The 15,864-nt window shown below is 42.8% G+C and overlaps 1 protein-coding gene across 1 annotated transcript in view; it reads left to right on the top strand.

Moving 5' to 3' along the window:
- cfap46 (cilia and flagella associated protein 46) overlaps window positions 1-15,864 on the top strand; it is a 62,249-nt gene that overhangs the window by 9,051 nt on the left and 37,334 nt on the right. Inside the window, exons 13-25 of the mRNA XM_078288909.1 lie at window positions 176-293; window positions 1,587-1,707; window positions 2,353-2,477; window positions 3,379-3,497; window positions 4,525-4,637; window positions 6,272-6,484; window positions 7,579-7,780; window positions 11,544-11,693; window positions 13,135-13,245; window positions 14,297-14,478; window positions 14,873-15,004; window positions 15,146-15,311; window positions 15,495-15,567. Coding sequence (XP_078145035.1) covers window positions 176-293; window positions 1,587-1,707; window positions 2,353-2,477; window positions 3,379-3,497; window positions 4,525-4,637; window positions 6,272-6,484; window positions 7,579-7,780; window positions 11,544-11,693; window positions 13,135-13,245; window positions 14,297-14,478; window positions 14,873-15,004; window positions 15,146-15,311; window positions 15,495-15,567 — 1,825 coding nt within the window. The remainder of the gene's footprint in view (window positions 1-175; window positions 294-1,586; window positions 1,708-2,352; window positions 2,478-3,378; window positions 3,498-4,524; window positions 4,638-6,271; window positions 6,485-7,578; window positions 7,781-11,543; window positions 11,694-13,134; window positions 13,246-14,296; window positions 14,479-14,872; window positions 15,005-15,145; window positions 15,312-15,494; window positions 15,568-15,864) is intronic.

Raw genomic sequence — 15,864 nt, 5'->3', positions numbered from 1 at the left:
ACAATTCACCCATCTTATCAGCCTCAATCAGAATATGGGACAGATTGAGATGCTGTAGATTGTGCTTTAAGTCACGGCAGAGAGCATGCGTGCTGAGAGTAGAACTTAGAGTAGTAGGTGAACAGCATACAAGAAAAGTCTGAATTCCCCCCATCTCTCTCTTTCTCTCTGCCAGGCCAGGGACATGCAGCCCCAAGATATGACAGACAGCCGTCCCATGCTGGTCAACGTGGGACTCCTCTTGGCTCCCGATGCTTTCCAGATGGTGCTGGATGCAGACAACACCTTCAAAAGTACTGATGTTGCTTCCTTCAGCAGTTTCCACTAAAACACAATGCCATGTTACAACAGCCTTTTCTGAATTACACGTAGACATATCTTTCCTAGTAGAGACAGTTTGAAACTCAAGTCTGTAAGTCTGAACAGTGAGTTTGGGCAGGGGGTTAATGTGAAAGTCGACCTATCCTGAGCCCTATGCCAGATAATGGGAAATTTCACAGAGAAAGGGGTTCAGGATGTTCCTCAGTGTTGCTCATAGCAAAGCCCCATCGACTGTGTGCAGTGGATCGTGGAACCCTGATGCCGAAGGGCCTGGTCTTTGGGAGAGCCTTTGATCTCAGACCCACTCTAGGCTCCTCGATGCTCAGGATCAAATGAGCATTCAGCAGTCCTAATGACTAAAGGAAGGACTTGCCTCTGACAGCTAGTCAAAGGGCTACTGCTTCTTCAGGCATGGGTTAAAACCCCGGGTCCCTAGAGGTACCCCTTGTTTTTCTCTGTGCACCTCAAAAATGCCTCCCTAAGACGAAGACACTTAATCACTGTGCTGTGAACTTCAAAGCCAGTGTACCGAGTAACCCTTGAGAATCGGGCAATCGGGCTAGAAAAATGAATTAGTTATAGCATGTAATGTTGCCACCATCTTGTATTGTCCTCTCAGACGTTCATCAATGAGAGGTGTGTGCGTGAGACAGAGTGTGTGCGTGTGTGCACGCGCGGGCGTGTCTGTATTTGAACTCTCAGGGTGAGCGCACAGGCACTGGAGCATTTTGCTTCTCTAAAATGCTGCAATCAAAGGCACAGACCTCTCTTCATAATTCAATCCCTAACACAAATGCTTGAGTGCCCCTGCTGCTGCAGACGCAGACATGGATCTGACAGAAAATCAGGGATGCTTCTCGCTTTTTTAGTTTAAATTTTATTCAAGTATTTAATCTGATTTTATATCAATCACATCCCTGTTTGAAAGGGTTGGAGCTGTTGGAAGTGGGCCTTTCACTTTCATAGTTGTTGGTTTCTTTTCCATTTTCATACATGGGAATGGCATAATAAGGATAATTGCATAACTTCCTCAAATAGATAACCTCCTTACTATGCACATGAGTGCACATTTATTCCATGTTGTATAAATTATGGACATACAGGCTTAGGGAGTTGTGTAACAAAATTACTAGACTGTTTTGTATGCATATTAGCCAGAAAATGTAATTGACTTTTTATTTATGAGACTCAACTCAGCTTTTCCGACACTATAAATAAAGTATTGTGTGTGTGTATGTATTCCAATGATTGTCTAGTTGCCATAGGCAGTCTTGGGTCTGGACCAGTGGCTCAGCTCTCCGCTAAGGCTCAGCACCACTCTACATCTGTACAGAGGGCAGAGGGACACTTGGCCAGACAAGGAGATGACACCAACAACACAGAGAGGTGTGTGTATGTGTGCATTTACATGTGTGTTTGTGTCCATCCATGCATGTGTGCGTACATGTGATTGCATGCACTGCACTGTGTAGGCCCAGTTTTGCCTGCTTGTGTTTCTGTCTTCATGCCTTACCAGCGCAGCAATATTCTGTGAAGGCAAGTGCCATGTCAAGTTTTTTTAGTAATCTTTTTTAGCTGTCAGGTTTCCCAGGAACCCCAGTTGGAAAATTGCCTACATAATCAGCCTCTTATGCCCTGCTGAATTTATTAGTCCTCGCTTTTACTGAACATGAGATAGTAATGAATGTTTGATCCACAAGGTCCCCTCTGAGGCCGAGGTTGTGGAGTGACTATGGGAGTCTGCGTCCTTCTATTCCATCTATTCATTCATAGTGCATACTTGAGTTCCCCCTGGTCTCCCGATGTCATTACAGCTAAAAAGTGCGCACATCAAAAATAGCAGTCTTCATGGTGAGGAGAGAGCATAGTCATCAGGACCGGAGGATTCCTCTAAGGAATCACAGATTATTCATGGTCTCCCAAACAAACAACCTTAGAAGTGTATTCTTGTGCTCTTGCCCTGACCTCCACCTTTGAAAAAGGAATAACCGCTCTCACTTTTCTTTTCTTTTTTGTTCCGGCTGTTTCCAGGGTGAAGTTGTGGTCAGCACTGGTGAAGACAGCCAGGAAGCAGGAAGTTTGGGATGTGTGCCGAGCTGCATGTCGATTCTGCTTGCTTTATGATGATGGGAGATGGAAGTTTACAAAGACTGACAGTAAGATATTAGGAATATTACCAAGACTGAGAGAGATGGTGTTTTAAGATAATAGAATGATATGAAGAAGAACGTCTGAAATTAAGCACGATTAAATTAAGAAATGAAGAAGGCTTTGATGTATGACTGCTGACTGATCCATATCAATCCCAGCCTCCCTCATTTACTGGAATGTAAATGAGTGTCTAAATCAATCTCAATCAATGCAGCAAAAACGTAACAGTTGAGTTGCTATTTATCAAGTATTTATTATGGTTACTTTTATAACTGATCTTATGATGAATGTTAAAATTAGTTTCACAATGAGTGCATCTATGTAATGCCTTTCAATTCTATGTCTCTCATGGTGCTACATATGTGAAATACCTGCCCATGCCATTGATGAAACATTATGTGGCGTCATTGAAATTCAGCCATTAACACTGAATTCCTCTGCCAGTATTAATGCTAAAATAAAGAACAAAATATGTGTTGTCTGAAAACCTATTATGCTTATGTGAGAAACAAAACAGATGCTAGTGTCCCCCAGAGAATGTGTCTCTCATTACTCTTGCCCTCTCAAAGGGAATTTTCGGAGGTTCTTCTGATTTCCAATCAATCTTGATGATAATGTGAAGAGTTTATGGTCTGTGTAATTACTATTTTAGGCCATTTCTGTCTATCTTAAAATCCTTTCTTTACTCTGTTAGCCTAAAACATGGCACAGCAATTTCTGAATGTGTGAAAGTTATAGTGATAATTGCAAGCTATGTTTTTACTGATATTGTCATTAAGAGACACTGCTTTCCATTCTGAAATTTTTAAAACATAGAAAAAAAATGTTAAAATATGGTATCACATATTCATGCTTTAATCAACAATGCTCATGCTCATTGCTCATGTTTGTGTCATTTCAATCCAGAAGGTGAATGGGTAGAGGAAGAGAGCCACGCAGAAGGGCTTCATGGTTGCAAAGTAACCCAAAGCTCTGTAAAGGACTTGTTGCACCTCTTAGTTGAAATCCGGTTCATCAATGCTGAGGTGCGTGTCCTCATAAGTCATGCCTCCAAACACACACACACACACACTCCCTGAAGTTCTTAAAACGACAATCCACTCTCAAACAGAAATAACACATTATTCCTATAAACTTGGTCAGTTTAGTCAAAATTTGCAGGCACAATTTCCCTCCCAAAACTCACTTTTTGGAGCTGATCCATTGACAGTGAATGGGAGACTAGCTTTGTGCATGATGATACAGCCTGATTTTCCCGGGACATGGGTACATTTTCTGGTTTCTGAACTTTTATTTCAGTATTGTGAAATAAAGCTCATTAGGATGCAGAAGTTGTGGGAGAGAGTTGTTCATGTTCACGAATATTTATTGAACTATCCAAGATTATTATATTCTAGTATATGAATTCTTTTTAAGGGTGGGCTCTCCTTTTGAGATATGAGATTAGGAACAAAGAGTGCTTGCAGCAGCAGACATGCATTATGGGATTTTAACAAGCCCAGGAGGTAGATGTTGATTGGTTGGAGTCAGAAATTGTTGTGCTTTTCTTATGTGCTTGTCTTATTGTGTAATCTCACTTCCCATCAAACCTCCAGCTCCGAGCCTTTATTAAGTCCTCAGAGATATTAACTTGACAGCACTTTGAAGAAAATGGAGACAACTATCCACAGCAAATAGATGACCTTGCCAAAACCAGACTCATACAGCACTCCTCTGTAGTTGCTGCTCGCATGCTCTCTTTGTTCTATGACAGTTGGCTCCCTTTGGTTTTTGAATCGATTGATTCTTTAAAGGAAACCTACCCTCCAATGCGACGACAGACGCATTTTTCTCTTGTCTTAGACGAGTTGTCTGCCACTGGAGCCGAAAGATCACCAATCCTTTCCTGTATCTTTGATCTGCTACAGCTGAGCCATGATGGCTGTAGCGAACCTGCCGTCCCCACTGTGGGAGGTCCCACTGCTCCTTTTATGATGGAGTTGTTAAATGTGACAAGTCACCTTGAGTGTTGCCTTTTGAGGTTGAGAAGTGAGTCTTTTCCGTCTTGTTCAGGCCACCATCCATAAGCTGCGAGCGGAGGGGGTACAGCTCAATGGCCCTGCCGTCCTGCCAGAGGAGAGAGGGGTTCATGTCTCTGAAGACGATCCACACTGGGCTGTCTACAGGTGGAGGCACAAACACACACACATGAAGATACACACACACTGTTAAATTAACGATTTTAATATTTTCTCATTTTTATCCTTTGCATTGAAATATTTAACTACTTATGTGTCTGTTTAGGCTATTTTATTCTACCATGGCACATGCTTATTCGTTTATCTATTTTCCTATTTTCTGATTCTCCTATTTAGTATTTTCATTTCCTTCTTTTTCCTATTATATTACTCCCACATTAGAATGAGAAGGGCGTGGCTAAAATGCTAGGTGTATCTGATCATAGGATCTGTCATGTCATTAGCTAATCATCGTAGTTGTTGAGGATTGGACTGCACAAGTCTGCGGCCGCATTCCAATTGGCCTATGGAGGACACGGAACAAGGAAAAAGACAACTTTTCATCAAGCTGCCATAACTTCTAGGTGGCAGATAAACATGCTTTGTACAATTCTGTATCATTTAAATCACTGACATATGTGTTCCCAGTGCCAACATCCTCTCTCTGGGCAAGTTTCCCACAACAATGTATCCATGCAGGGTGTGGCATAGAGATGATAGCTATTGATTTGAACATAGCCTATGGCTCCGTCTCAATCCATCCCCTACCCTCCATTTGCGTGTTCGTGCATTCGGCAATGGAAAATCGGATGGATAATTGAAAAATCAGATGTAGGCATGTCCCATTGCGTGTTATTGTGTTGAAAGCACGTGTTTAATGGCATTTTGCGTTTGACTGTTGGAGATTGTTTGGCTGTTGGAATGACCAGCTAGTTCATCGAATGGACTGGCAGTGGGACCATGGGACATGAGACTCTAATGTCGCATTATATTTGGTTTTGAGACTACTAACAGGTCAGAGAACCATCTGAATGTCACATGGAAAGAACACGATTTATCCGTTCAAAAAATATAAGCCAAGTTATTCAGTGAGCTTATGCTTGCCTTGCAAGTAGTGACAAGCCATTCCTGGTATTAGTGCTGTAGATACACAGCCCATTTCAGCAGTTTAATACATTCATTGTGCTGACAAATTATGTGAGACGTTTGTTTATCCTTTCACTTCCCACCGTCCCACCTCTTTCTCTCTCTCTCTCTCTCTCTCTCTCTCTCTCTCTCTCTCTCTCTCTCTCTCTCTCTCTCTCACTATCACTCTCTCTGTTGTTTTTTTTGTATTTTGTCTCCATCTTTGGTTCTAAGCAGTCATTGCTGTGGTGTTTCTGCACTGCACTTCCCAGAGATCACCTGTCAATCAAACAGTGTGGGCGGAGCTTGGATTTTCTGTTGATGCAGTTTGAGTTTCTCTTTTCTTTGTCTGTTCAGCCATGGTGGCTATCACTGCTCATGCAAACTACCCAGTTCTTCTTCTGTTTTTTCCAAACAAATCGCTGCTGCTGCTGCTGGAAACACATCACTTCGTGTACACCAGAGAATTTTGAATCACTATTGTGTTATCAATCTGCGATAGAGACCAGCAAAACGGACATTTATTTATGTTGCAGATTATTATTTTAAGTTTTATATATTAACTTTTTACTTTTAGTGCTGTTACATACTATCTTTTTCTCTCTTTCTCACACACACACACCACTTTCTCTCTCCCTCCCCCACTCTTGCTCTACCTCTCTACCTCTCTCACCCAGAGAGTGGATCCAGGAGCTGTCTGCCTACGCCACCTCCAGCTTCCAGCGGGCGGCGGAGCTGGGAGCAGAGATCAGGGAGCCGTGGGTGGTAGCCAATACAGCAGTGTACCTGTGGAACTACAGCAGCCACCTGCTGGCAGCTGGGGAGCACCAGCGCCTCCTGCCCACCTTCCAGAGGCTGGTGGAGATGCTCAGAAAGTCAGAGCACACTGGGTAGGGCCCGGGGCTCTCAATCTTACTATACAGTGTAGCACTACTGTACATAGGGTAGTTAGGGGGGTCGTTTTTATGGTTGACCGATATGGGTTTTTGAAGACAGATAACAATGCCGATCTTTATTTCTTTTATTTGATTGAAGCATTTAAATTTGACCATTTTCATGCCAAAAAAATTACAAGTATTCAGTGTTTTCCCCCAGAACATTACTCTTTATGGAGTGGAAAAGCCTCTGGCACTGTATTTAGATCATGGGACATTAAAACTCTCCATTTTAACCCAGAACAATAATAATAAAACATACTCATGCATACTTGTGTGGAATCTGATAAAAATATTACATTAGGTCAATTCAGGCTTCCCATAGACAGACATTATAGTATTGATCAATTCTGCAATAAATATATGATTAAACACTATATCATATACATCATACCGAAGATGGACAACGCTAAACACTGAACTAGAATATTGCTGGTGTTGAAAACCTTATATTTACAAAATGTCAACATTTCAGGAATTAAGAAATGCAGCCTTGTTGATGATGGTGCAGTTTTTAAATTTCTCAAAGGATTTTGAAAGGGTTTCACTGGCCCAGGGGTCATAAAATTTCCCAAACCAATAGAGGACTACATGCTTCAATTCTGGTAAAAACATGAAAATTACCAATATACAGTATAAGGTTTTCAGCTGACAACAGCAATATGTATCCTTGTCCTCAGAAAATCAGTCGATTTTTTAAAATTGTTTTCATTCTCTATGGAGCTGCACCTCACTCATAGAATAAGAGGTGAGTTAAGGTCTTCTCTTATTTCTGGCTGTGGGAGACAGCAGTGAATGTTCATGAAAACAGACCAAACTGTCCTCAGGCATAATTATGTGAATTTTTGGATTCAGTGATATTCTCCTATAATAATGTGGCCAAGGAAACTTCAGTATACATTTTGTTCTCCAATTTCGTGGTAAGGCTGTATATTTTCAGGAAGACCTAAAAGATTAAAAAAAGTTGTTTGGCCTCCAAGGGCAACTTTCAGAACTTGTTTTCGCTAGATAATGTCAGTTTGGAACATTTCCTCTGCTGTGTTTCTCAGGGATCGCGCTCTGTTTGTGCTGCTGTGTGACGCTGTGGCCCGGGGGTTCATCCAACCTCTGTGTGGACCAGACAGCAGCAAGGCAGTCCTGCCAGGCGACAAGGCCAAAAACAGAGCAGGGAAAGGGATGGAGAGGACCGGCAGCATCCATGGGGTTCCCATAGACCCAGCTGCACTCCAGGATGCCCGCAAAGCACTGGAGGTGTGTGTGTGTATTTGTGTGTGTTTGTATTTGTTCCTGCGTGTGTACCTGTGTGTGCATGTGCCTGTTTAAAGGTCCCATATTATTCAGTTTTCATGATTTCATCAATGATTACGTCAAGCACACAGCCCATCTCAAACTGTAGAGATACGTTCTCTGTTTTTGTTTTTTTGAGAAGTTTGTTCTCTCCCAGGATAAGAATAATGTTCTTCATGATGTTTTGCAAATAAATGAAGCGAAGCCTGGAAGCTAGTTCAGGCAGACAGCTCAAGTGGCGGAAGTGGTAATTTTGATGATGGGGAAAAAATCTGCATGCGCCCATTTGATAATTTTGTGGCTCAGCATGACATTGTTTGTGCCAAAATGGGCGGAGGAGCGCACTAGTGAGGAATGTCAATAGAAATCGAGTCGCACAGTGCAATTTTGGAATAAAAAATTACACTTGCGCCTCCTACTCAGACCACATCTTAGTGCATCTTAGTGGCATTCTGCACTATTTTCGTTGATGGTGCACCCACATAGACCTCTCCAAAATCACATAATGCCACATCACCACTTATATACAGTATTTGCTTTGCTTGCCTATTTTACACCTAGTGATAATTTATTTCTCCTAAGTCAACCCCTTTTACAACTGCACTGCAGGTGCGCCAGCGCCCTGGTCACAAAATTACCAAAAATCTGTTGGTCACGCCCAAGTGAGCAACTTTGATCATATATGTACATAAATAAAAGAAAATTTGAATTCTATAATAGGGCCCCTTTAAGTTTTATTAGTTTTATTCTGTGTCTGTGTTTGTATTTGTATTTGTATTTGTGTGTATGTGTGTGTATGTGCTGCACTTAAGTCTTAAGGCATTAAGTCTGTTCCTGTTTCTTTATTTGTGTGTGTGTGGGTGAGCATGTACTATCTGTGCATGTTTCTGTATCTGTGTGCGTGTTTAAGTGTGTGTCTGCATTTGGATTTGTGCACATTTGTGTGGGTGTGTGAGTGTGTATGTTTAAGTTTAGCAAATTTAGCTTGTGAATCAAAGTGTGGAGGGGTGTGTGAGGTTTTAAGTTGAGCTGATCTGCTTTGTCAGAGAGTCTGTCCTCCTTCAGTGTTTTTAAACTGCCAGACCTATCAACCCGACAAGGAATCATTTGTTTTCTTTTCCTCTGCAAACACTCAGTGCTGATTGGAGCAGACAAACACAAATGCTGATTGGACCAGACAGCATGGGCGAAGCTTGGAATTTAGTAGCTTAGCGCACACATGGATACAAGGTCTTGTGCAGCTAATAGAGAATATGAGAAGATACTTGTGTGTAGCTATGGTTGTTAATGTGTGCAATATAATGCCAGCGGGGCAAAGCACACACACACAGACACCAGGAGGTGGTGTGGACCTGGTGGGGTGATTTTTTTGAAGACAGTCCAAGCAGGGGAAAGGGGATGAAGAGTGAACCGTGGAGTGAGTGGGGGTGCAGAATTGCTCCAGGGATTGCTTTTGGGTGTTGGGGTTGTCCAGGGGCAATCTGGCATCTGGCAGCCTCCCTTTAGGCTCTCAGTCGCTATCTGAGTCAAAACAAAAAAGAGAATGGAGCAGAGGTTGGATGACGAGCCCAGAACTGGCTGCAATCTAGCAGCCTGTCTTGTAGGGAAAAATTTTGTGGTAACAAAGTATGAACTCGTGCACACGATATATATAAAATGAGTACTCAAATACTTGAGTACTCAAGTTGCATAAAAAGCATGTGGATAGATATAAAATGTGCACATTAAATTAATATATCACAGTGCAGCCACACCAACCTCTCCTCTGACACATGGTGTTGGAGAGCTCTAAGTGTTCACTGATACAAGTCCTTGAACTGATCGACAGTTAAGTCAGCATCCCTCAAGTATGCATATTGATGGTTCCATTGCTCATTGGCTGTCAATATCCTTGTCAGTTGTTTCTTACTAACAATAATGCCTTGAATCTCAAAGTTTGCAACTCATCCCCTATGTATCTTCCTTCAACAATAACAATAACAATATCAGGCTAAATCAATACAATTCAACTCTGGCAAATGGGTGAAATCAGTTTGAAACTTGCTGAATAAGCTAACTGGAGCACAAACTTTAAAAAACATATGCACATTTTATTAAATTGTGGCAATGTGTTCGTTTGTTCACACAAAATATGAAATTGTGGGCACAAAATAATGAAAATGAGGGCACAAATTAGCCTGTACAAGAGAACAGTATGCATCTTGTGTGCTCAAACGTGGCCTTGGGATATATGTTTTTTGATACGTTTTCTTGCCAACCGAGAATGTGAACGAGATTGCGAGAATGACAATTGCAATTATGTCCAAACAATGCTATAGTCTATAATACAAAGCCTATTGAAACAGCTGAGACAATGAACACCCGTGTGTCTTAATTGATTGTGCCTCATGAAACACACAGCCCATCTCAAACTGTAAAGATGAGTTCTCTGTTTTTGCTTTCTTGAGAAGTTTGTTCTCTCCCGGACAACCTGGTGATTATCAAATCCAAGAAGTCGATACTTGTGTCTTTGTGGAGAACTTTCTCCCCATTTGTCTTGAAGAGAACAAACTTCTCAAGAATGCAACAACAGGGAACTCATTCCCCTTTGTTCTCATCGGCCAGCTCATGCATCATCGAGGACACAAGAACAGACAAGAATGCAGATTGAGAAAGCCCCTTTGTTTATTTGTTGGTGACCGCTGTCCATGGTGCTGACACTCAGCTCTCAGGGAATCAGTGCAGACACGGGCGCTGTTGGGGCTTCATGTCATAGTGCGCATATGTGTGTGTGTGTGTCTGCTCTGTAGAAATACGAGGCCACTCAGGGAGCATTGCTTCCTCCTTGATACAATATCATGACAGATACGACAGTCTGAGAAAGCAGTAAGAGGGAACTTTTCTGAAATGCAGATTTTGAAAGTTGAGTAGCTCTCAGGATACATCTCGTTCTCTGTGTGAATCCTAAGGAATTCACGGCTGACATCTTTCCATCCTCTCACACAGAATGTTACTCATGCACGCATGCATGCACACGTGCACACGAACACACACATACACACACAGACATACGCACACGTCCCTGTCATGAGTGGGCTTCTTTGTACTGTTGAAGTCTTACTTCTCTGTTCTCCGTGCTGCAGTTACCAATTAAATCCTATTTCGTTCCTCCGTTTGTATTCAAAGGATCTACCATGAACATCAGTTTTAACTCTAGATGAAAGGCACTTTATCAGTGAATTATTAACTAACTGTCATCTTATCGGTTTCCTTTCTGATGGCAAGATGAGAAATCATCCATTCCAATAAATTTTTTTATATAAATAGGCCTACATTACAAAGGGGTCATATACAGTCTCTCACTTGAGCAAAGCCTTATTGAGTTGTGAGTCTACAGTGGATGCTGTCATGTCTGCAGCTGACAGGCTGGCAGAGGGCCTTGGGCTACAGAAAGTCAAAAGCCCAGTGTGTACTGACTTGAAAAGGGAGTCTTGCAGATATAGAACATAACAAAACACACAGCATTTGGTGGACGCTTTGATCCAAACGGTCTAACAATACCACAAATGCATGCATCTTTAATATGGTTTAGGGTTAGGCCCCAGTGGAAAGCAAACCTCAAGCCATGTTCATGCCATGCTCTACTCATTGAGCTTTTCAAGACCACATACTACGCACATATACTTAGAATAGAATGCTTAGATAGAATGCTTGCTTGAGCTCAGTTGTTTTCTCTGTCTCTTCCTAGCTGTGTGACTACGCCCTTCGCCTATCCAACTGCACCATCCCAGGGGAGAATGTCCCCATCGCAGCAAGGAAACAGGTGGTGGCCACATGGGTGCAGATCAAGAGGCTCCTGCAGCAGCAGATTGGCCCAAAGATGGAGACAGATGATGAGGTACCATCCTCTGCGTCAGTCCCAATATTCTAGGGCTGCTCCTTCTTTGTCAAGTAGTTTGCTAATCAATGTTTAGGATCTTCATTTTGAAGTGTCGCTCATAAGGCATTATACTGTAATCACTTTATAGGCACATTGTGCATTAAAGTTACAGTTACATAACATGGAATAATGCGTTATAATTATGAATCCTGTATCCAGGCAGTAGCAAGCTACATTTTGTTCTTAGAGCCTGCTTTTCTTCTGGCTAATCCTTTAGTATATAGTGGTGAGATGGTGATTACTTTTTCTCTTTGAAAGCTTGGGCACTGGACTCAAATCCATACAGTGAAACACAGACAGTAATTCACACTGACTTAGAGTAATCTGGAGCAGCTTATACAGTAGGTGTATTGAAGGGACCTGCCAAATCAAGATCAAGAAAGATGGAATTTGTGCCATAGTAATGATGAAATATTCTACAAAAGTAACATATGCTGTAAAATGCTGAGAAAATGCAGTTATGTCAACAACAAGGATGAGTAAGAATTTCTCAAATTAGAGTAGAGCTGTTATTCAATTTTTATACCTTCATATAAATATCAATGTCTTTTCCACTTGAAGGAAATGGAGTCCTTTGTGTACACTGTCTCAGATATTTGGAAATCTGTTTGTTGCACAACAAAATATGTAAAATGTTAAGAAGAGTGAATGCCCTTTGCGACGACTGAATGGTTCAGCGTCATAACATAATCATCCCACATTCATAATTACGTCATACTCACAATGCATTCAGAATGTGCTTATTATACTGTACGCTTACAATCCCTGACATTTTTAAGCTGTTTTTAATCATCTTTTTCATGTTATAGGAGTTATTTCCTGCATATGTGGCATTAGAGCCATTTATCCATTGGTGTTTGATCATATCCAGATGTTAAGTGGCCTATTTGTGGGACAAGAATATGGAGAAAGCAATTTCACAATTTGTCAGTTAAATGGACTGTTTGATTAGTCAACACAATCCTGTGACCATTTGTCAGCTACGAATTTCCTGCCCTACATTAGTCCCGTCACCGTGATGCGCTTTGAGTGAGTCACAGCAAGATGGGGTGTGTTTCTTGCCATGCAAATTAAGAAATGCACTGTTAATATAAATGGGATTTATCTCTTAATTGCAATCAATAAATTATTCATCAACTCATTTTCCATGCAATAGGAAGTCATGCATTATCAACGAGGCCAGTCTCTGCAGTATTTGGGACACATACTGTATGGTAATCATACTGTAGATGTACTGTATAATTTAGAAGCAAATAGTAATACATGTATATAACTTCTCTATAATTCCACTTATGGGACTATTGTATATTGTATATAACACAGGACTGCAATGAAATACTGGGTGTATCAATGCTCAGTATGCATTTTTTCTGTCCCCCTCCCCCCGTCTCTCCCACAGTGTAAGAATGAGTTAGTGTCGGCCATGACGCGCGTGCTGGTTGGAGTGGAGATGTTCCAGTGCAACAGCAACCCGAGGCAGATGGAGTTCTCTGTCCCCAGTCTCTGCACAGTATGTACCTCTATGTTTGTGTTTTCCATCAGATGCCAAGATGACCCACTAGCTCTCAGAGCCTCTGCCTGTGTCTCCGCCTTCCTCAATGTCTTCAAAGTACTGTAGCTGCCTTGATTATCATGCTTTGGTCAGATTGAGGTTAGCTGAAATCTCTGTATGTTTCTTCTGTTTGGAATTGCCGTTTCTGACACTGAGGAGGCCCCGTGGGTTTCTATGTTTTCTTTCCGTCCCTCTATCCTCCCTCTGTCTTCTCCCCTTCTTTTCCCTCCTCTCTTCCCCTGTTCTCTCTCGCTCCATCCTCTCTTCCTCTTATTCCGTCACTCCCCACCCCCCTTTTTCATTCATTTCCCTCACTCCGTCCTCCTCTTTTTACTCACTTTTTATCCCTTCTTTTCCCTCGCTCCTCCTTCCTACTTGCCCGTCCTTCCCTGCTTGCCTCCCTTCATTTCCTTCACTTCCCTCTTTGCTGTCTTCTTTTCCCCTCCTTCCTTTCCTCCCTGCTTTTCCTTCACTCCCTTCTTCCCTGCCTTGTTTTCCCTCTTTTGGCCCTCTTTTTCCTCTCTTCCGCCTCTCCTTTCTTTTTCTTCACTCCCTCCTCCTGTCTTCTCCCTCACTACTCCTCCCTTTATTTCCCTCACTTCTTTCTACGCCTTCCTTCTTTTTACTCACTCTTCCTCCCTACTTTCCCTTCATTTGCTGCTTGCCTTCCTTCGTTTCCCTCACTCCCTTTTCTCCTCCATTTTCCCTCCACCCCTCTTCTCCTCTCGTTTTCCCTCACTCCCTCCTCTCCTCCCCTCTTTTATCTCACTCCCTGCTTGCCTTCCCAATCTTCCCCTCACTCCCCACTTGCATCCCCTCTTTTCCCTCGCTCCGTTCTTCCCTGCCCTTCCTTTTCCATCACTCCTTGTTTGCCTTTCATAATTTCTTTCTTTCTTTCCTCTCCACCCCTCTTTTCCCTCACTCCCTCCTCCCCTCTTTTCCCACACGCCCTCCTCTCCTCCACTGTCCTTCCCTCCCTCCCCATTTCTCTTGCTCTCCTCACCTATAGCTGGTGCGCATGGCGTCTGACTGCAGCTGGACTGATGCAGTGGTGGAGTTGCAGGTGTGGAGCCAGCTGGCTGCCTTTTGCCACCATACCAAGGACCACAGCCTGGTCTTATCCTGCACCCAGAGCGCTCTGCAGCTGGAAAGCGCAGCAGCTCAGAGCCTCAACACCATGCCTTGTGTTTTGTAAGTGCAGCTGGCTGGTTAGAGTTCATTTTAACACCAAGAGAGGTTGGGAAATGCCAGGGTAGATCCAGCGTTTTGTAAAGTCTATCTATTTTTTTGTCTGATTCTTAAAAAAGAAAGGCTAGAGGGATTGCACTTGATGTGAATGGGTGTGCTTTCTTATTGAAAGGACTGAAGCGGGGGTGGTTGAGATTTTTGCATGCAAAGTTGTATGAGGGGCAAGTGACACCTTGTGCCCATTACAGAGTATTGCAGTTGATATGAATTGGCATGCACTGCTTCAGTGTTTTTTGCTTGAGTCCAAATGGAGTTGCAAAGTTTGTACTTTTTAGTTTTGGTCGATTGATTGATGAATAGTTTGATTGATAACTAATGAATTTCCTCATATCCCCAGATATGGCCCGTCAGCAGTGAATGAGATGCTGAGCAGTGCAGCCTGTTTGAGGGGGTTGAGCTTGGTCCATGAGTCCAACGGTGATCCACACAGTTACAGAGAAGCTATGGACGTGCTCCTGTCCAGTGTTAGGTGCTGTCCTCAGTCATTTCACACATTGCCTCGGGTAGCTGCAAACCCATTCACGCCTCTCTATTTCTTTGTTTTCATCTCAAAGTCATTATTTTCCCCCCCTTTCCGTCATTCCTTGCCTTTCTTCTCTCTCGTCTCCAGCTATGCAGAGAAGGCTGGGAACCCAGTGTTGTGTATGGCTGCTGCCAGGCACTACTGGAACACCTGCCTGCCTCTGACACAGACCCCAGTAGAGAGACTGCAGCTCCAAGATCCCCTAGAGAAGATCCTGAATGCCCTGGCCCACACCAACACCAAACACGCAAATGTATGACTCCCTCTTAGGGATACGGGGGCAAGGTCCTATGCAGGGCAAGGTCCTATAGTGATTTACCCAATATGCCAATGTGCTTTCACTATAACCAGCCCTCATCCACCACTACCACCACTCTTTTTTCACCCTTATAGGCAGTGAAGTGTTAATGCCTTTCCTCTTCCATTTCTCTTATAGAAACAGGGCAAAGTGAAGGGCTTGGCGGCCTTGACTACGCTGCCTCTTGGGAGCTCTGAGCCCAAAGCATCAAGTGAGTGCTAAAAGGAACCTCAAATGGCTCCATGTCTTTTTAGAGGTTATGCCTTTGCAAATGGCTTCATGAAAGGTTTGGCTTCCTCTTTATGAATCCGTTTGATTGGTCAGCTACCCACAGGGACTGTTCTATACCTCTATACTGTAACTAGTAGAGTGCACAGAAGATGTTATTCCCTCCAGGACAGAGAAGTAAGCTTTGAGGTGGCATTTGCATTTGAGTAGTCTATTTGGTTCTGTTCTGTTCTTAGATCTGCAGTGCTAGCTGACCCATGCACTCTATGCACACTTGCTT

This window comes from Centroberyx gerrardi, chromosome 15 (genome assembly GCF_048128805.1).
Source record: "Centroberyx gerrardi isolate f3 chromosome 15, fCenGer3.hap1.cur.20231027, whole genome shotgun sequence".
In the NCBI taxonomy this organism is placed as follows: Eukaryota; Metazoa; Chordata; class Actinopteri; order Beryciformes; family Berycidae; genus Centroberyx; species Centroberyx gerrardi.
The sequence above is the reverse complement of the archived record's forward strand: the minus strand, read 5'-3'. Positions and strand labels throughout refer to the sequence as shown.